This window comes from Thamnophis sirtalis, unplaced genomic scaffold, assembly GCF_051295495.1.
Source record: "Thamnophis sirtalis isolate CommonGarterSnake01/CBP01778 unplaced genomic scaffold, rThaSir2_p1.2 scaffold_15, whole genome shotgun sequence".
Taxonomy (NCBI): Eukaryota; Metazoa; Chordata; class Lepidosauria; order Squamata; family Natricidae; genus Thamnophis; species Thamnophis sirtalis.
The window spans coordinates 32905647-32926450 of NW_028261395.1; the positions used below are offsets into that span (position 1 = coordinate 32905647).

Consider the following 20804-nt stretch of genomic DNA (forward strand, 5'->3'; position numbering starts at 1 on the left):
TCAGACAAATGGTTATTCAATCTCTTTTTAAAAACTTCCAGTGTTGGAGTATTTACAACTTCTGGAGGCAAGTTGTTCCACTGAACAATTGTTGTCAGGAAATTTCTCCTTAGTTTTAAGTTGCTTCTCTTCTTAATTAGTTTCCACCCAATACTTCTTGTTCTGCCTTCAGGTGCTTTGGAGAGTAGCTTGACTCCCTCTTCTTTGTGGCAGCCCCTGAGATATTGGAACACTGCTATCATGTCATCCTTAGTCCTGCTTTTCACTGAACTACAGATACCCAATTCCAGCAACCGTTCTTTTATGTTTTATCCTTGAGTCCCCTAATCATCTTGGTTGTTCTTCTCTGCGCTCTTTCTAGAATCTCCACTTCTTTTTTACATCGCGGCGACCAAAACTGGAGGCGGTTATCCAAGTGTGGTCTTATCATGGCATTATATTGTATAAAGTAGCATTAACACTTCACGTGATCTGAACTCTATCCCTCTGTTTATGCAGCCTAGAACTGTGTTGGCTTTTTTGTCAGCTGCTGCACATGGCAGGCTCATATTTAAGTGATTGTCCACTAGGACTCCCAAGATCCCTCTCAAAGTTATTGCTATTGAGCAAGGCACCACCTGCATTTTGTTTTTCTTGCCTAAATGTAGAACCTTGCTTTTTTCATTTTCTGTGAGGATAGGTAAAGGTAGAGGGTTTCCCTGTCCAGTCATTTCTGACTCTAGGGCGTGATGCTCATCTCTGTTTCTCAGCCAAGGAAGCTAGCATTGTCTAAAGACACTTCCATGGTCATGTGACCTGCATGACTATAGACCCGTGATGGCGAACCTATGTCATACGTGCCACAAGTGGTACATGGAGCCATCTGGATGGATGAATGGATAGATAGATGATAGATAGATAGATAGATAGATAGATAGATAGATAGACGATAGATAGATAGATAGATAGATAGATAGATAGATAGATAGATAGATAGATAGATAGATAGATAGATAGATAGATAATCACATTGTCAGTTTGTGTCTGAGTGTTTTATCCTTGGGGTGGACAAGCTTCTTCCTTAATGTAGTGTAGGAAGTTAAAACCCACCCCTTTCCTAGAAAAATGAAATATCCTGGGAAATATTAAAAAGGCAGAATATTATATTTCCCTGGATAAGAAATGGAGAAACATGTTTTTATGCAAGAAACAGACTCACTCTTAATAGCCCCCACCTTTGTCATTGGGCCATTAAAAAGCCTGAGATAGCCTACTCAACATAACAAAGGTAGAATTAACCTTCCACAGAAACTCACCACATGGCACCTGGGAACTCAACCAAGCTTGGGACTCAAAAGACAAAATTAGCTAACACAACCCCTGGGAGTCTAACAACCAATCAGAATACATTTCGTACACAGGAATAGGAAACAGAGAGGTGGGGCCGAACAGGGAGTATAAAAAACCCAGGAACTCTCAGCAAGCCCCCTTTGCTTCTTTCTTCAAGGCATGTGATCCCCTTTTTGCCTCAAGCCGTGTGGTCCTGTCCACCATTAAAACCATCTTCCCAAGCAGCCTCCGTGTTTCCAGTGTCTTTTTCCCCACTTGGAACTGAACCCAGAAGGACATTTCTTCCAATAGTAGTCTTCAGCCTCAAGGAAAAAACAGCCTAGTTGCCTTTTGAAAAGCACCATTGAGACAACTGTGACCTGGGTGACTCTTCTCAGACGTGTGAAGGACTCACCCTTACTTCCTTGGTCTGCTAAAGGCCAAGTCTTTCTTCGTTGGAGTCCTTCCTCTCTTTGGGTTTGCTGCACTTTGGGGCTAGCTCATTAAACTATTTGGGGCAACCCCTGACAAATCTACTGATTCAACAAAGCCTTTTCAACCTCATAATGAGGGGGCAGAAATTTTGCAGTTTGTTCTTTCCCTGCTTCCCTTCCGCTCCTTTTAATTCCTCCTTCCAGCCAGAGGGAGAAAAATAGCACTGGAAGAGCTTTGGAAATGAGATTCTCCTCCCCCCCCCCCCACGCCCTGCCTTGCTCTCCCATCGCATCCTTCCCTGCTTCCCTACTACTCTCCCCCACCCCCAGGAGACGGCTCAGATATTTCCTTTGATGATTATTTTATTTGAAGATAATGTCAGTGAAAGTGTTAATTGTTACAGGCAGCTAATGAGAAGGGTTAGCCAAAGGGACTCACAACATAAAATGCCCTAGCAGTGTATTTGAAGTTAAAAGCGCACTGGGAACTGGAGAGGAAAGATAATGAAAGAGGAAAAGTTAGTAGCTTTTCCAATACTGTGAGCTGTGAGCCGCCCTGAGTCCCCCCAGGGAAAAGGGCGGCATACAAATAAAGTGGGGGGAAAAAATACCTGAATTCAAATTTGTTCTCCGGTTCTGTTTCTACCCTGGGCCAATTGGTTTTAGGCAGAGGTGGTATTCAGCAGGTTCTGATCAGTTCTGGAGAAGCGCTAGTGGAAATTTTGAGTAGTTTGGAGAACTGGTAAATACCACCTCTGACTGGCTCCAACCCCATCTATTCTCTGCCTCCCGAGTCCCAGCTGATCTGGAGGAAATGAGGATTTTGCAGTATCCTTCCCCTGAAGTGAGGAGGGAATGGGGATTTTACAGTATCCTTCCCCTGGAGTGAGGAGGGAATGGGGATTTTATAGTATCCTTCCCCTGGAGTAAGGAAGGAATGGGGATTTTGTAATATCCTTCCCCTGAAGTGAGGAGGGAATGTGGATTTTACAGTATCCTTCCCCTAGAGGGGGGAGGGAATGGAGATTTTACAGTATCCTTCCCCTGGAGTGGGGAGGGAATGGAGATTTTCCAATATCCTTTTCCCAGGAATGGGGAGGGAATGGAGATTTTACAGTATCCTTCCCCTGGAGTGGGGAGGGGAGGGGGATTTTACAGTATCCTTCCCCTGGAATGGGGAGGGGAAGGGGATTTTACAGTATCCTTCCCCTGGAGTGGGGAGGGAATGGAGATTTTCCAATATCCTTTTCCCAGGAGTGGGGAGGGAATGGGGATTTTACAGTATCCTTTCCCTGCCACATCCACCATGCCACGCCCACCAACCCACACCGCGGAACTGGTAGTAAAAAGTTTAGAATCCCACCACTGGCTTTAGGTCCCCTTTGCACATTTGGTGATTTTAAAAAAAGAGTCATCGTACTTTTCCTTTGAGTACAGCTAACTTAAGACAACAACAAAATATTCTTTTTATATAATCTGACATCTCCTATTCTCTCTTTTTTTTTAAAGTAAAATAAAATATAATACCCTGGGCAAGCTAGGAAAATGATTTGGAAGAAGTATTTAATGGGATGGAATAACAGAATGACAAGAGTTGGAAGGGACCTTGGAGGTCTTCTAGTCCAACCGCTTGCTAAAGCAGGAGTCATTTGATTACCAAACTAGGTCATATCATCAGTGCTAGAAGGGATTAAGGTGACAACACTTCCACAAACACTGAAAGGCAAGCCACCAGCATATAAATAAAGAACAAACCCTACTCCCTCTAGCACTGATGATGTGACCTAGTTTGATAATGAAATGTCTGCAAGAAAACCACCAAGCTCAAGAAGTACCAGGGACCCCACAATTCAACCCTGAACTACAAATATTCTCTTCTATTGATGGAATATTTACTTCCCTGAATTATTTTTTTTCTTTTAGTGTTTTTCTTATTTAGAGTCCGCTGTGAAAAAAACTAGTGCTGACAAGTGAGGTTTTCTGTTTACATGCCTTAAAAGTAATATGTTTCAGAAGTTTGAAAGATGATGATGTTAACAAGATTATTTAGTGGGTTAGTAGGCTATGTAAATTAATGTACCATCCATGCCAGTAAGCCTCCTACGGGAATATATAAATGTTGTTTAAAATTTTAAAGAAGGCATTAAAATGCATGTTAAAACCTAGAGAACTGTGACACTAAAAAGACTTGGAAAAATATATAGGTTTTTCATGTTCCCCCAAACCTATCATAATTAATTCCACAATAATTATTTATTACTGTTCTCTGCCATGGAGGGAAACATAATTTGTTTTGTCTTTTAATTAGAACAAACAAGCCAGCTGTTTTGAGTTTTGCTAAAGCCGTGCTTAGGGCAGTAAGGATTGAAAAAATTAAGGGTTGTTTAAACAGACCTGTGAGGTTCTATAATGGCCGACAGAAAAGCCATTTTTAAAAATAAAATAAAAATGATAGCATTGTTATTACATTGTCTTAGAAGTTGCATCAGTTCTGTGGAATACATTTAGTTGCAGGAGTTATAATCCTATCCTTTTCATTTCCATAGATTTTTAAGAACATAAAATAATATGGTTGGAAGGGATCTTGGAGGTCTTCTACTCCAACCCCCTGTTCAAGCAGGGTTAAGAAATTTCTCCTTAGTTCTAGGTGGCTTCTCTCCTTGATTAGTTTCCACCCATTGATTTTTCTCCCTCTGCCCACCTTTCCATCCTTCCTACCTACTTAAAACATAGAATAATAGAGTTGAAAGGGACCTCAGAGATCTTCAGGAGAAATTTCCAGACAGTTAGAACTGTCCGCTGAGTGGAACAGATTCCCCCCAGAAGTTGTGAATGCTCCAACACTGGAAGTTTTTTAGAAGATGTTGGATATCCATTTGTCTGAAGTGCTTTAGATTTACCTGCCTAGGCAGGGGGTCAGACTAGAAGACCTCCAAGATCCCTTTCAACTTTTCTATTCTATTCTATTCTGTAATTCTATTTTATTCTGTCCCCTTACTTAAGCAGGAGACCCTACACCATTCTGGGCAAATAGCTGTCCATACTCTTCTTGAAAACTTCCAGCAATGGAGCACCCACAATTTCCTTCCTCTACCTACCTAGAACATAGAATAGTAGAGATGGAGAGACATTGGAGGTCTTCTAGTCCACCAACCTGCTCCAGCAGGAGACCGTATACCATTCCAAGCAAATGGCTGTCCAGCCTCTTATTGAAAACTTCCAGTGATGGAGCGCTGAGTTATTATCAAGTAAAGAAAGGCTTGCTTTCAAGTTGAGTCTGTAGCCCCAGAGGCTGATAACACCCAGCCCGAACCAGTTCACAGAGAACATTTTGAGTTGAGCTGTTTCGTTCCAAACTCATTAGCCAAACGCAGTTCCTCTTTTGCTCATTTCCCTTGCATAGCCTGTGAAAGGAGATACAGCGTATATACATGTGCATACACAAAACACACACACCCCATTTATATTTTGTCTCTTTAGATACACATACACAGAGATGTACATAGGTAAACAGTGCTGTTGTTGGATGTGGAAGGAGAGAAGATTAAAGAAGAAGGTAGACAGGAGAAGAGAGAGACTCAAGTGATCTAACTTGAAATAGATATTAGGTCTTATTGGGACTGAGATATCAGAAAATAGAGGAAAATACAAATTGACACAGTTGGAAGGGACCTTGTAGGTCATCTAGTCCAACCCCCCAACCAAGCAGATTCCACACCATTCCTGACAAATGGCAGCCCATTCTCTTCTTGAAAATCTCAAGTGATGAAGTCCCTACAACTACCAAAGGGAACTTCTGCTCCACTGTTCTTACTGTCAGAAAATTTCTCCTTATTTCTAAGTTGCTTCTCTCCTTGTTCAGTTTCCACCCATTGCTTCTTGTTCTACCTTCAGGTGCTTTGGAGAATAGCTTGACTCCTTCTTCTTTGTGGCAGCCCCTGAGATATTGGAACACTATGCTATCATGTCTCCCCTAGTCCTTCTTTTCATTGAACTGGACATACCCAGTTCCAGCAACCATTCTTTATATGTTTTCGCCTCCAGTCCCCTAATCATCTTGGTTGTTCTTCTCTGCACTCTTTCTAGAGTCTCTGCATCTTTTTTACAGTGTGGTGAGAAAAACTCTTCTCGATTATGTTAGAATCTTATGGTATGTAGTTTCTTAAGGAAGTTTGGTTCTTAATTAATGCGTGAGAAAATGTTGTTAAATGTTCTTGTGAACTCCCGATCAGCTGTTTGGCAGGGAACGTAATGTCTGTTATTGTTTTTACTTCTCAAGGGTTGCCACTTTCAAGTCAGGAACAAGGTGTTCTGCAGAGTCCTCCCCAGATTTTGATAGCGATCTTTCTAATGTCAACTCTGCATTCAAAACTGTTGTGTAGCATTTGTCCCCGTTTATTCCTGCCTAGTGTGAAGGATTGTGAAGCGTTGTGAGCAAAAGGTGATCCAAATCAACACATAATCTACTCTATTGAGCCTCCCAAAGATGCTATTTCAAAAGGCAGCTGGACTTTCTTGGTGGTTTCCCCCCCCCCCTTTAAAAGCTTTTCACTTCTCGTCCAAGAAGGGTCTTCGGTTCTTTAAGAACTGAAGAAGCTTCTTGGATGAGAAGTGAGACATCTTCAAGGAAAAACAAAGGAAGTCCATTCACCTCCTGAAAAAGCACCTTCGGGACAACCATGACCTGGATGATTGAGAATCTCTACAGACTTTTAGCTATACAGTTCGGGATGAACACCCTTTGAATGGTGTGGGAGTAGGAAGAAATGGATTTCCAGAGGGGGAAAAAATGCAGACTATAGGAACAGTTTGCACCACTCAGGTGACCCTGAGGGCACAGATAAAGCTCCAAGTGCTTCAACAACCCTCTAAAAGAATGCAAATGACCAGCTGTCTGCAAGGAATATAAATCCTTCCATTCCCCGCTATCCTGTCAGAGCTGAAGAAGCTTCTTGGATGAGAAGCAAAATGTCTTCAAGGAAAAACAAAGAGAGTCCAGTTGCCTTTTGAAAAAGCACCTTAGGGGCAACCATGACCTGGATGACTTGAGAATCTCCATAGGCAAATTTGGTGTCAAATTTTAGATCCTTCAGTAGATTTGTCATCAGAAGAGTGGGAGTGACCTGTTCTCTGTTGTCTCATTTTAGCAGCTTGGTGATGCGTATAAATCAAGAAAATTTACAAAAATGCGGTTTGACTTACTTGCTCATTAATAATTTGTAAATAGTTATTTTTCATAACTATCAACGATAAAAAGCAAAGATGAAAGCAAGAAACCATCCACCCAAGATAGCACTTCCTTCAATCCTTGGATTTCCTTCTCCACTTCGAAAATTCAGAGGCTGTATCAGTTTTCCTTAGGATTGCAAAAATCTGGCTGGAAAATATTTTTCAGAAGTCAAAACATTGCACCCAGTGTCAGCTTCCAAGGTAACCATAATTGTCTGTAGATTTACTGAATAATATTTAAGTCTTCTCAAGGAATTGGTCACAGTTAAATGTAATTTTGTGAGGCTATGAATGCTGCTGCAAATAAAGTTATAAATGTGAGGCTGGCCTAATAGTACATTAGCTGCTGGCTTATAGTTGTTTTTTTTTAATGTATAAAGTACTATAATTGCAAAAAGAAAAAGTAATATAGATTTTAAAAAGGGAAGCAAAGGGAAGGAGAAAGGGGAGGGAACCGAAGGAGAAAGTGGAGGGAAAAGAAAGGAAAGGAAAGATTTCTAACTTTTATCACAAGAAATATAAATAATTTAAAGTAACCACCTCTTAATTTACAGCTAATGGTCTCTCATTTCATGCCCTTTCTCTATAAACAAATCTATAAAGCATCATCATTCCAGTCCCAGTGTTGGCAAAAGGGTTGCCACAAATAACAACGTACCTATTTTAACCTTGATCAACTCAGTCAACTTTATATTTCTTTCTTTTCTTTCAAACAATCTTAATCTTTAGTCCGTTCCAATAAGGTCATAGAATTTGATTTAAATGAAAGGCGATTCCTTCAATAAAGATTAGGAAAAAGGTATTATTTAGGCTGCTGGTCTGGATCCAATGCCTCTCAGGTCTTGTGAAACACACAAGACTGAATGGAAATTCTTAATGGAGAATGCCATAATATTGTACTCAGGAGCGTCGAGTGTTGTTTACCAAGAAGTTGTGGTCAGACCTGTCAGTAGACTATTTACCTGGGAAGCATGTTCAATCTGACTGGAGCTGGCAGGGAGGAAGTCTTGCAAATTTGAGTAACTTGTTGGTGAGGAGGGAAAATGTCCTCCTGCTCATTATTCTTCAAGGTTAAAATAGATTTGATTTGATTTCTGACGTAAGCCATTTTTATGGGTGTTTAGAATTCAGTTATGCTCATTTCCTGAAGTCCCAAAGTTGTGAACCTAGAACTAAGGAGAACTAAATACCTAGAACTTAGGAGAAATGTCATGACAGAACAATTCATCAGTGGAACAACTTTCCTGGAGAAATTGTAGGTGCTCCAACACTGGAGGTTTCTAAGAATAGATTGGACAGGAATGGTATGGGGTTTTCTACCAGAGCAGGGGATAGACTAGAAGACCTCCGAGGTCTCTTCTCTCTTCTCTTCTCTTCTTCCCTCTCCTCTGATTCCATTCCATCTTTCACCGCTGCAAAATGCAATTCTTAGCTGCTGTAACAGTGGTTTTCACATGTTTCATCATAGCCAAAGAAATTAATCATATATTGACATTCGAATAGACATGTCCTCAACCAATTTTTATTCAAATAATTCCAACAACCAGTGCTTTTTGACTTTTTAAAAACTAGGCGTCTGTTTGAGGTTCATGAAAGAAACAGCAGTCTTTTGCTTAATCACTTTTGGTTGAATATGTTAATGTCTTCCCTAAATTTCCCAGTCTTAATTTCTCTGTCGCTTGTTAATCTCCATATGTTATTTTCCCGCCTTTGTCTGCCACCAGCTGCTCGTTTCCTAAGTTGCTCTGTGGCTGTAAGTAGACATTGTTAATGAGAAAAAGGAGACCCTCGTTCCTTAATACTTTTTTGTGAAGACATCAGTCGAAACTGTCTTCATCCATTCAGAGAGGAAGCCCACAGAGTAGAGCTAGACCTGGGGTGACAAACTTGATTTCATTGAGGGACGCATCAGGGTTGTGTTTGACCTCAGAGGGACCAGGGTGGGCATGGCCAGCTCGACATCACTCGTGTCAGGGGTACCTGTGGTGGCCTGAATGCTCTGCCATCGAAAACAGGCTGCCCAGCCTCCTGCAACTTTCTGCCAGCAAAAATGGAGCTTGGGAGGGCTGCAAGCTCCATTTTTGCTGGCAGAGGCACCACAGGTTGGTCATTTGCTGTTTCCAGGGTGGCCCTGTGGGCCAGATCTAAGCACCCCGCAGTCTAGATGCAGCCCCTGGGCCTTGAGTTGGGCACCCCTGAGCTACATTGTTAATCCATCAGTGGGTAAGAGATATGAAAATGCATAAAAGTTGGCCAGAGATACTATTAGAGATTTGGAGATTGCTATCATACCTATTTTTTATTCATTTATTTATTCATTCATTTATTCATTTATTTATTCACTTATTTATTTACTTATTTATTTACTTACTTACTTATTTACTTACTTATTTATTTATTTATTTTATTAGTTTGTCAAATGTGTACAAGATAGCTGGTATAAGTATGAACATGGACACGAATGAAAGAAATGAGTACAAATAAATGGGAGCAGTAGGACAGTGACGGTAGGCACGCTGGTGTACTTGTGCACCCCACCTTACGGACCTTTTAGGAATGGGGTGAGGTCCACGGAAGACAGTTTGAGGCTGAAGCTATGAGGGTTTGAGGATGTAACAACGGAGTCGGATAGAGCATTCCAGGCATTGACCACTCTGTTGCTGAAGTCGTATTTTCTGCAATTGAGATTAGAGCAGTTTACCTTGAGTTTGTATCGGTGGTTTGCCCATGGGTTACTGCGGTTGAAGCTGAAGTAGTCATTGACAGGCAGGACGTTGTAGCAGATAATTTTATGTACTGTGCTTAGGACTGACCGCAGGGGCATTAGTTCCGGATTGTCCAAGCCCAAAATTTCAAGCCTGGTAGCGTAAGGGATTCTATTGCGAGGAGAGGAGTGGAGGACTCTTCTCATGAAATACCTCTGGACCCGCTCGATCGTATTAATGTCCGATATACAGTGTGGATTCCAGGCAGACGAGGTTATAATTCTAGGTTTTGAAGAAAGGGGTGGCAAACAAATCTGTAGTTGGTTCAGTTTTCTTCCAAATGAAACTCAGCTAAACTATATAAATTTCATAGACAACTAAATAATAAAACAAACAAACAATATACCCATTTTCTTGGGTGTCATCAAGTTGGGTTTGACCATTGGTGGTTCTTTGGTCACAAACTCACCACCTTGCCCGCACCTTTCCAAGGGACTTCTAAGGACAGTCTTCTTGTCCTTTTATCTGCTTCCATCCACCTTATCTTTCCCTTCTTCTGTTGCCCTCAAGCTTTGCCAAGAATGAATTCCTTTTCAGTCCATACACAAAGCAGACAGGACAGCTGGGCCTCGACTTACAACAAACAGTTCATTTAGTGACTGTTTGAAGTTACAACGAGGCTGAAAAAAGCAGCTCAGAACCATTTTTCACCCTTATGATGGTTGCAGCACCACCACCACCCCAATGGTCATATGATCAACATTCAGGTGCTTGGCAACTGACACATATTTATGACGTTTGCAGCCTTCCTAGGTCACCTGGTTCTCTTTTGAGACCTTCTGACAAGCAAAGTCAACAGGGAAGGCAGATGCGCTGAACAGCTGCGCTACTAACTTAATGGCAGCGATTCACTTAACAACTCTAAGGAAAAAAAGGTCATAAAATGGGCCAAAACTCACTTAACAACTGTTTGGCTCAGCAACAGGCATTTTGGGCTCAATTGTGGTCCTAAATCAAGGCAAGTGTGAAACTGATTCTTGCTCTTGATAAGCTTCCCTACTTGAACAAGAAGCAAGTTGTTTGCATTGCAAATTATAAGGTAAATGGCTAAGGAAAACATTGAGATGATACAATTGGTTGGTTAGAAACATGCAGAAGAGCCCTTCATCCTGCAGTGGATAGACAAGGGCTAGGATGATGATGATGATAATGATGATAGCATCATGAACTCGGGGATCGACCCTGAGGCACGTCACTTGTCGGGTGCCCCAGGGGTAGGTTCGCTCACCCCTCCTGTTCAACATATAAATGAAACCACTGGGTGAGATCATCCGTGGTTTTGGGGTACGGTATCATCAATATGCTGATGATACACAACTTTTCATCTCTACCCCAAACCACCCAAACGATTCCCTCGACGTGATGTCCTGATGCCTGGAGGCTGTGTGGATCTGGATGGGGAGGAACAGGCTCAAGCTCAATCCCTCCAAGACTGAGTCGCTGTGGTTTCCGTCATCCCGATTTGTGCATCTTGTTCCATCGTTGATGATAGGGGGAGAAATTTTATACCCCTCAGAGAGGGCCCGCAATCTGGGCATCCTCCTGGATACGCGGCTTAGTTTAGAAGAACACCTGACGGCCATGACCAGGGGGGCCTTTTACCAGGTTCGCCTGGTACATCAGTTGTGCTCCTTCCTGGATCAGGATACTCTGTGCACAGTTACTCATGCCCTCATCCTTTCTCGCCTGGACTACTGTAATGCTCTCTACATGGGGCTGCCCTTGAAGAGCACCTGGAGGCTTCAGCTGGTCCAGAATGCGGCTGTGCGGATTATCATGGGGGCACCTAGGTGCTCCCATGTTGCACCCCTTTTAGGCAGCCTGCACTGGTTGCCGATTGTCTTCCGGGTGCAATTCAAGGTACTAATTATGACCTTTAAAGTGCTCCATGGCTTAGGCCCAGGATACCTGCGAGACCACCTACTGCCACCGGTAGCCTCCCACCGTCCAGTGCGATCCCACAGAGTTGGCCTCCTCAGGGTGCCATCGGCCAGACAGTGTCGGCTAGCGATCCCCAGGGGGAGAGCCTTCTCTGTGGGAGCGCCTTCCGTCTGGAATGAGCTGCCCCCGGAGCTTCGTATAATCCCTGACCTCCGGTCCTTCCGACGTGCCCTAAAAAGTTGGCTTTTCCAGCAAGCCAGCCTGGCCTGAACAAAACAAAATACATTATTGATCATTGTTAATTTTAATTGATTTTTTTTTAAAAATGTTATTGTTAGTCCTAATTGGGTTTGTTTGGGATATTCTATTTCATTTTTTTTAACTTTTGTAATATGTGTTTTTTAAATGTTGTACGCCGCCCTGAGTCCTTGGGAGAAGGGTGGGGTATAAATCCAATAAACCAAACCAAATCAAATGAAAGTAACTCAGGGGGACAGAAGGCAAGGTAATGGTACTGATGCATCATTGTATTTCTATGAATTATATACCATATAATTCATATAATATACCAGTGGTTCCCAAACTTGGCAACTTTAAGACTTGTGGACTTCAACTCCCAGAATTCTCCAGCCAGCAGAGCTTGGGAACCACTGTAATATACCATATAAACTTTCTAGCATATAATATCAATAGCACTTAAGACTTATATACCACTTCACAGTGCTTTTACGCCCTTCTCTAAGCAGTTTACAGAGTCAGCCCCTTGCCCCCAACAATCTGGATCTTCATTTTACCGACCTTGAAAGGATGGGTCAATAGCAATTGCAACAGCACTTGAGACTTATATACTTATATACTGAACTGAACTGAACTATATACAGCTTTACAGTCCTTTTACACCCCTCTGTAAGTGGTTTACTAAATATCCCCCAACAATCTGGCTCCTCATTTTACTGACCTCGAAAGGATGGAAGGCTGAGTCAGTAGCAACAGCATTTAGACTTATAAACAGCTTTACAATCCTCTTACACCCTTCTCTAAGTGGTTTACAGAGTCAGTCTGTTGCCCCTCAACAATCTGGGTCCCCATTTTACCGACCTCAGAAGGCTGGAAGGCTGAGTCAATAGCAATAGCAACAGCACATAAGACTTATATACAGCTTCACAGTGCTTTTACACCCTTCTCTAAGCAGTTTACAGAGTCAGCCTATTGCCCCCAACAATCTGGGTCCTCATTTTACCCACCTTGGAAGGCTGAGTCAACCTTGAGCCTGGTGGGATTTGATTTGCCAAACTGCAAGCAACCAGCAGTCATCCGAAGTAGCCTGCAATACTGCACTCTGACCACTGCGCCACCGAGACTCAGGGATCAGATCAAAGAGAAGCGCCCCAAACTATATTTAATTGCCCTTAAATCTCCCTTTTTTCCCCTCTCCCCAGGATCAACGTATAGCGTTCTTTCTATAATGCCTTCGGACTCTGAAAGCAGTAGTTCTCTCAGCAGTACTGGTAAGTAAAGAGCTACACGAGTTGCGGTTTGGCTATTTGGTTTGAATTGATGGTCAGTCTTGAATATATGTATTTTCTTACACAAAAATCTATGCTTAAGAATTGTGGTCACTGGTTGAAAGTTCCAGACAGTTCTATGTTTGCGAAAAGATGTCTCTGGATGCTTCTAAAATGGTTGAAATTCCAACAAGTAGTCCTCTAATTTATGAGCCCAAAATTTTGGCTGCTAAGGTTTTTGTGTGTGTGTTGTGTGTGCATATTATGGGACGCGGTGGCTCAGTGGCTTGTTGATCAGAAAGGTTGGCAATTCGGTGGTTCAAATCCCTAGCGCCGCGTAACAGAGTGAGCTCCTGTTACTTGTCTCAGCTTCTGTCAACCTAGCAGTTTGAAAGCACGTAAAAATGAATACATAGAAAGTGTAACAAAAGGAAAGGGTATATGTTTAGAAAGTAACAAAATGTAAATGATGTATATATTATAAAAATGAGTAACCATGAAATAAGGAGGTATATGTATAAAACAATAGGCCTTAGAATGGAAAACTGGAAATTGGAAAAAAGAAATATATACCGATAACGGAAAGCTGTAAAAGTGTACTTGTGATTTTAATGTTTTAAAAATGTTGAATAAAAATTATTTTTAAAAAATGCATGTAGAAAAATAGGTGGAAAGGTAACAGAATTCCGTGCGCCTTTGACATTTAGTCATGCCAGCCACATGACCACAGAGACATCTTTGGACAGCGCTGGCTCTTCGGCTTTGAAATGGAGATGAGCCCCGCCCCCTAGAGTCAGGAACAACTTGCCCAAGTGTGCGAAGGGAACCTTTACCTGTCGGAATATACCTCTGTCTGGACCCTGTTTTTCAAACCTCTCTGTCCTTTTTCATTGCTGCAAACTACTACTAGATCCATTGTTCACTTGTAACTTTTTTTTTTACTATTCTATTTCTTCATTGTTGCAAACTGTTCATAGATCAGTCATTCATCTATAATGGTTTTTAAATAGCTATTCTAGTCTTCTTTTAGAATTTGGATCCTATCTGTCTTTATAATGGGCAGATCTTTTTAGTCTGTTTAAAATGCAACACTAATTTTAGGGTTTGTTTCTTGATGTTCATCTGGACCAAAATCCTGATGGTAACCTATGAATCTTCCATTTTGTCTGGCGATTCTTAAGCCAATAATTCCAGTTTCAGAAACCCTGAGTCCAAAAGCAGCTGGCTTTGACCACACATTTCCTGCTAACAAGAGTGCTTGGGTTTCGTTTAATACATTTAATAGCTCATTAATTATAGAGTTCCCAGCAAGCTTTACGCTACGCAAGCGCTCTAAAGTAGCGCATAAAGCTTAGCCTTCCACGATTTAAGTAGGTGCCCACTTGGGTTTTATTTTCGGAATCTGGTTTTAATTCTAGGGATGCTTGGAAAAGTTTACGCTTCTGGAGCGAAGTCCGGAAATGGATCTATCAGTCCAATACTCCTGTGGGAGCAATTCTTATGCAACTGAAATCTTGCGGCCTGATGCTAAATCAGTCCCGTGATCAAAACAGAGACTAATGTAGACGCTACACACAGAGAGACAGAGGGGGGGGGCACTTTCTCTTCATGTGTGGCGAATGAGACCACAGCAAGCATTTGCACCCTGTTTGCAAGATAAATAAAAATTGTGTTCCATATGAAGCAGTCCCTGGATGCTGTTTTTTAGCTTTCCTGCAATAAATGAAAAGTTGCAGAAGCCTTGCAAGGCTGTTTCTTTGCTGCAGGTCAGGCTTGTGTTGTGTCTCTAAGAGATAACATGTTTCACTCAGTGAAATCAGCTTTCAGTAAATAAAAAACATTGGTTCAGCCTAAGCTGATGAAGAGTGTCTGGCATTATTTTGCGCTGCCAGCCCAGATGGTTTAAATCACATTTCTGCTGGTATTTTCATCCCAATAAGACGAACAGTGCCTTTTAAAAAAATAGAAAGCTTCTGTTTATTTAAAAGTGAACTCGGTGGAGGTTTAACTCTCTGTCCCTCGTCAAAGATCCTTCTCTCCTTTTCCCAATCAAACACTCCTATTTCTTTCCTTCCTTCCTTCCTTCCTTCCTTCCTTCCTTCCTTCCTTCTTTCTTTCTTTCTTTCCTTCCTTCCTTCCTTCCTTCCTTCCTTCCTTCCTTCCTTCCATATTCACTCCCCTTCTCTTCCCTCCCTTTCTTCCCTCTCTTCTTCCCACCCTCCATCCGTCTTCCTTCCTTCAATTCTCTTCCCTTCCTCCTTCCTTTCTTCCCTCTCTTCTTCCCACTATCCCTCCCTCAATCTTCCATCCTTCTTTCCTTCCCTTCTTCCTTCCCTTCTTCCCTCCCTTCTTTCCACCCTCCCTCCTTCTTCCTTCCCTTCCCCCTTCCTTTGCTTCTTCCCTCTCTCCATCTTCCTTTCTCTTCCCTTCCATCTTCCTTCCCTTCTTCCCTCCCTTCTTCCCACCCAACCTCCCTCCCATCTTCCTTTCTTCTTTTCTTCCTTCCCTTCTTCCCTCCCTTCTTTCCACCATCCCTCCTTCGGTCTTCCTTCCTTCCCTTCCCCCTTCCTTTGCTTCTTCCCTCTCTCTGTCTTCCTTTCTTCTTCCCTTCCTCCTTCCTTCCCTTCTTCCCACTCTCCCTCTATTCATCCATCTATCTTCCTTCTCCTCCCTTCCTCCTCCCTTTCTTCCCTCCCTTCTTCCCAACTTCCCTCCCTCTATCTTCCTTCCTTCTTTCCTTCCTCCATTCATCCATCCATCTTCCTTCCTTCCCCAAAAGTGAAGCATTTCTCTTTACAGACTACACTGTAAAAAAATTATGGAATTGTCAGGAGCATTTTTGCTCTCTCTCTCTCTCTTTTTTTCTTAAAGAAAAAAGTGTTGTTTGGCACTTCCCTGGAAAAAAATAATACATCACTGTTGTCCAGGAAAGTAAAGTGTAAATGCAGTCTGATTCTGATTAATCATAATCGGGGACATAACCAGGATCAGATCAGCAGAATAAATAAGTAAAAGCATTTCTTTAAAGACTTGTGTAAAATATCTGGGATCTGCTCCCACTACCAGATTACCATCCTCCAGGCTTGCTGGGCTGAATTTGTTCTGCATCATTTACTGCAAAAATGTTGTTAGCCTTTTGACATTTTCTGTAACTTACCAGGAAGTTAACATTGGGTGGTGTTCAGGCTAGACAGATGATCAACTATTTTAGATTTTAGCAACAGGTTTTTGAAGGGGAGCTATGAGGATTGGTTGAATGGAGGCATATATCAGAAAAGGTAAAATGATGACAGCTGTGTGTTTCTGTGAAGATAGAAAATCTCCAGCTGATGATAGCAACAGCACTTAGACTTATATACCGCTTCATAGTTCTTTTACAGCCCTCTCTAAGCGGTTTACAGAGTCAGCCTTTTGCCCCCAACAATCTGGGTCCTCATTTTACCGACCTCGGGAGGATAGAAGGCTGAGTCAACCTTGAGCCTGGTAAGATTTGAACTGCCAAATTGCAGGCAGTCGGCAGTCAGCAGAAGTAGCCTGCAGTGCTGCACTCTAACCACTGTGCCACCTTGGCTCATGATAGTTGCAACTTGTGATAGTTGCAAGTTGCATTCCAGGGAATTGTGATAATAAGGGAGTCCTATGGATTGTACTCCGCTAGTCGTTGCTGACTGTTGCTGGCCACTGAGCCAGCTCTCTCCAAAGACATTTCCATGGTCATGTGGCCAGCATCACGTCCCTGTTACCTTCCCACTGAAGTGGTACCTATTTATCTACTCGCATTTGCATGGTTTCGAACTGCTAAGTTGGCAGGAGATGGAGCAAGCAATGGGAGCTCACCCTGCTCACCCCATCAGGTAAGTGGGGAAAATGGTCCCAAGTCTCTTTTTACTGCTGTTGTAATGGTGACTAAACAAATGTTTGTAAGTCAAAGACTCCCCATATCTTCAAGATGCTTCTTCTAACCACCACAACTCTGCTTCTGTTTCTGTTTGATCCCAGGCACAACGGGCAAAACATCGTCACCCCCACCTCCATCGGTGGATGTGAGGCAGATGAGCGAAAAAGTGGAAACCATTTTGTTTCAGCTTCGCCAAGTGACCCGGGAGAGGGATGAGCTCCGCAAACGTCTCGCCCTGTCCTCGCCCGGGTCAACCTTCGATGACTGCAGGTGAGAGCAGAATGCAGAGATTTATTTCTCTACTGGGTGTAGAATTCTACTTGAGTATTCTGGCGCAGCTTCCCAAACATGACAAACCCTCTGTAGTTAAATCAATTATTCCTTTATTAGGAGTGCCAGCAGTCCCAGAAAAAAGTCTCTCTCTCTCCCTCCCTCCCTCCCTCCCTCCCTCCCTCTCTCTCTCTCTCTCTCTCTCTCTCTCTCTCTTATTGGAAATCATGTTAAGGAAAGGAAGAGTATTATAATGTTTAATTGTTCAATGTACTATAATTTGTGGAAGGATGTTGCACAGAAATATTTATACTCAGATGACACACTGCTTAAGGAAAGATGGAATGTTTATATTTAAAATTTGGAAAAGTAAATAAAAAACTTAAAAAATAAAACAAGCAGGCTCACGTCCCTGAGCTACAAAGATTCTCCTTTATTGTCTGTGGGCTAGATTTGAAAATTGGGGTGGGGGAAAGCAGTGATAAATCCCATCCGTACTCCAAAGACACTTTAGTTTACTCATATGACCATTTCTTTGTGGTAGGCCTAACCCCAAACCAAACCACGATTACGAAAGATTGAAGATACAGTGTATGAAGGCTATGTCAGATCTACAGTCCCTACAGAACCAGCATACCAAAACGCTAAAGAGATGCGAAGAAGCTGCTAAGGAAGCTGATTTCTATCAGTGAGTAAACATACACAACCTTACTTTCTTTTGCATTGAATAGGTTCTCCTAGAGTTGGATATTCAGGGGCTTTTAATGCTAGCTTACTTATCCTCAGTCTGTTTGTCTCTAAAATGTCCTAATTCTAACATCGGCGGAGGGAGAATCTACAGAGCATTTGATAGCGGATTAAAGATTAGGGTTATTTTTTTTAATCTCGCAGAGAGAAAATCAGCTTTTGAAAGCTGTTTGAATGCAAACTTCTTTTGCAAAGGGATGGAGCAAGGTCTGTAAAAGTTACTTTCCCCAGGCTTAAAACATGCTTTTATTTCCTTTCGATTGTATGTTTGGGAGACATATTTGTTTTCTGTTTCTGAATCTTTGTTTTCCCCTTGATTGGGGTACAGATGAAAATATTTCCCTGGGACAGTTAGATACAGTAGTCCTTGAATTTCAACCATTCTCCTCCTCCTCCCCCCTCCCAGGATTGCATTGGTGTATCAATTAACACTCAAAAAGCTGAATCTTCATTTGAAAATTTTACTGTTTTTAATGTCCAAATACTTCATGACCCTCAACTTTTTCCTTGCATTTTAGTAGAGAAGGCCAGCAGTATGATCATTCATTCATTCATTCATTCATTCATTCATTCATTCATTCATTCATTAGAATTTGTCAAACAAAAACAAGAAGAATAAAAGAATAAAAAATACAGTGACAGGGACGATAGGCACGTGTTAAGGCGGCCTCCCTCAGTAACCAAGAAAGACACCACTCAACTCCATTTTGCAGAATTAAGAGTACTTTTACTGGTCATGAGTAGATAGCAGCTAAGCAAAGCAAGATCTGAGGCAAAAGCGTGCGTAATCATAGATATCAATATGTCCCCTCCCCCTGGTAACCCCATCCCATGGTCCAATCCACACATCCCTCAGGTGTCATGTGGGAGACATCTTCAAAAAGCCTCATCAGGTTGGTATGCCGGACAGTTGGCCTTGATGGCAAATCCTCTATCTGCAGCATGCGCAGTAAATGGTGAGAACAACTCCCTTTTAACAATCACTCCTGTACTGGATACTTCCCCACCCAAATACTATGCCCCCCCGTCCCTGTTTCAATGGCAGCCGAAAGCAAGCAGTAAAGCAGAGGCTGACAGCATGCTTGTGCACTTATGCACAAACTACTGACCATTTAAGTCTGAAGTAAGGGCCATAGAAGTCCATTTGTGATTGAAACTGTGAACATTTGTAGCTGAAACAACTGAGTCAGGTAGGGCATTCCAGACTGTGACAACTCTGTTACAGAATACTGATTTTTTTACAGTCACATTTAGAATGATTTACATTAAGTTTAAAGTGGTTGTTAGCGCCCGTATTGTTGCGATTAAAACAGAAAAAGTCATTTGCAGGTAAAGCATTACTACTTATAATTTTGTATGCAATACCTATGTCTGACCACAAGCGTCGCTGTTCTAAGTTATTCAAACTGAGAATTTCGAACCTAGTAGCATAAGGAATTCTATTGTGTACAGAGGAGTGCAAGACTTTTCTCATGAAATACTTCTGAACCCTCTCAATTGTGCTGATGTCAGATATATGGCGGGGATTCCAAACAGTTGAACCATATTCTAAGATTGGTCTAGCATAAGTTTTATAAACTCTAATTAGCAATATAATGTTTCCAGGGGGGAAAAAAACCTGCACAAAATTAAATTTACAACTTTTAATGCTTTTTTAGCAATGCTGTTACAGTGAAATTTGAAGCATAGATTGTCAGAGATAAGTACACCTAGGCCTTGACAAAGTGAGGGTCATCTACTAGATCAATACTGCCTAGCTTATGCTTGACTTTCTGATTATGTTTACCAATATGTAAGGCAGAGCATTTATTGATTGAAATTTGAAGTTGCCAAATAGATCAGGGGTCCCCAACCTTTTGGACCTCAGAAATCACTAAATTCATAATTTTAAATCCCGCGGACCACTAATATGATCTGCTTAATGACCGTCTGGGTGGGTGTCGCTAGGTAGTCATGTGACTGGGTGGGTGTGGTCAAACCGATGTCACTCACACTGAGGGCTGCCTTGCCGGCCCCTACTTGCCCCTGTCGTCCCAGTCACTCCTCACCTGCCCACCCCTGGCTCTTTAAGGCCCCAATGGGAAGCAGTTGCTGGAGCTAAGCAACAACCATGAGAAAGAATTGGCAAAACAGTTGGCTCAGTTCAAATTGGATCTGACCGAGAAGGAGGCTCAGCAGAAGCACCTTATGAATGACTACAAGCATAGGCTTTCCAAGCAGAGGGAAGACCTGTAGGAGTGCAAGGCCAGGTACCGACACCTGGAGGCTCAGTGGGCTGAGATGGTCAGCCAGTTCCAGGCCCATGAAGCAGTCCCACTGGAACAAGGCCCTCTGGCTCTTTGCCACCAGCGGCACTTCCCTCCAGCTTTCGCCCAAAGCCCCACACCAGGAGGCTGAAGCAGACCCTGTCGGAATTTCTGCCCCCTCCGACCCACACAAAAAGACCCCAAAGGGGGAGACTCTCTGCAGCAACACAAGCATTCATTGCTTGTATCTGTCCCAGGAGCCATAGTTTGACGGTTGCACCACAAAATCGCGGAGGACAAAATCACGCTCGACGAAAGCGCGCATTTGACGTCATCACAGCGCGACGAAAACATCGCGCTGTGATCGAAAAATGTAAAAATAAAGCTAAAACCTTCCCCTAACCCCCCCAAACCTAACCCTAAACCTAACCCTAAACCTAACCCTAAATCTAACCCTAAACCTAACCGTTAACGTAACGAAAAACCTAACGCTAACCCTTAACCTAACGCTAAACCTAACG

At 42.4% G+C, this 20804-nt stretch overlaps 1 protein-coding gene across 6 annotated transcripts in view; it reads left to right on the top strand.

Moving 5' to 3' along the window:
* DLG5 (discs large MAGUK scaffold protein 5) overlaps positions 1-20804 on the top strand; it is a 129414-nt gene that overhangs the window by 36167 nt on the left and 72443 nt on the right. For 4 of the 6 annotated variants that reach the window (XM_087701963.1, XM_087701961.1, XM_087701964.1 and 1 more), the window contains exons 2-4: positions 13057-13125; positions 17122-17290; positions 17835-17978. In XM_087701963.1, the coding sequence (XP_087558089.1) occupies positions 13057-13125; positions 17122-17290; positions 17835-17978 (382 nt within the window). The remainder of the gene's footprint in view (positions 1-13056; positions 13126-17121; positions 17291-17834; positions 17979-20804) is intronic. The other 2 variants (XM_087701962.1, XM_087701966.1) reach the window with 1 other exon arrangement.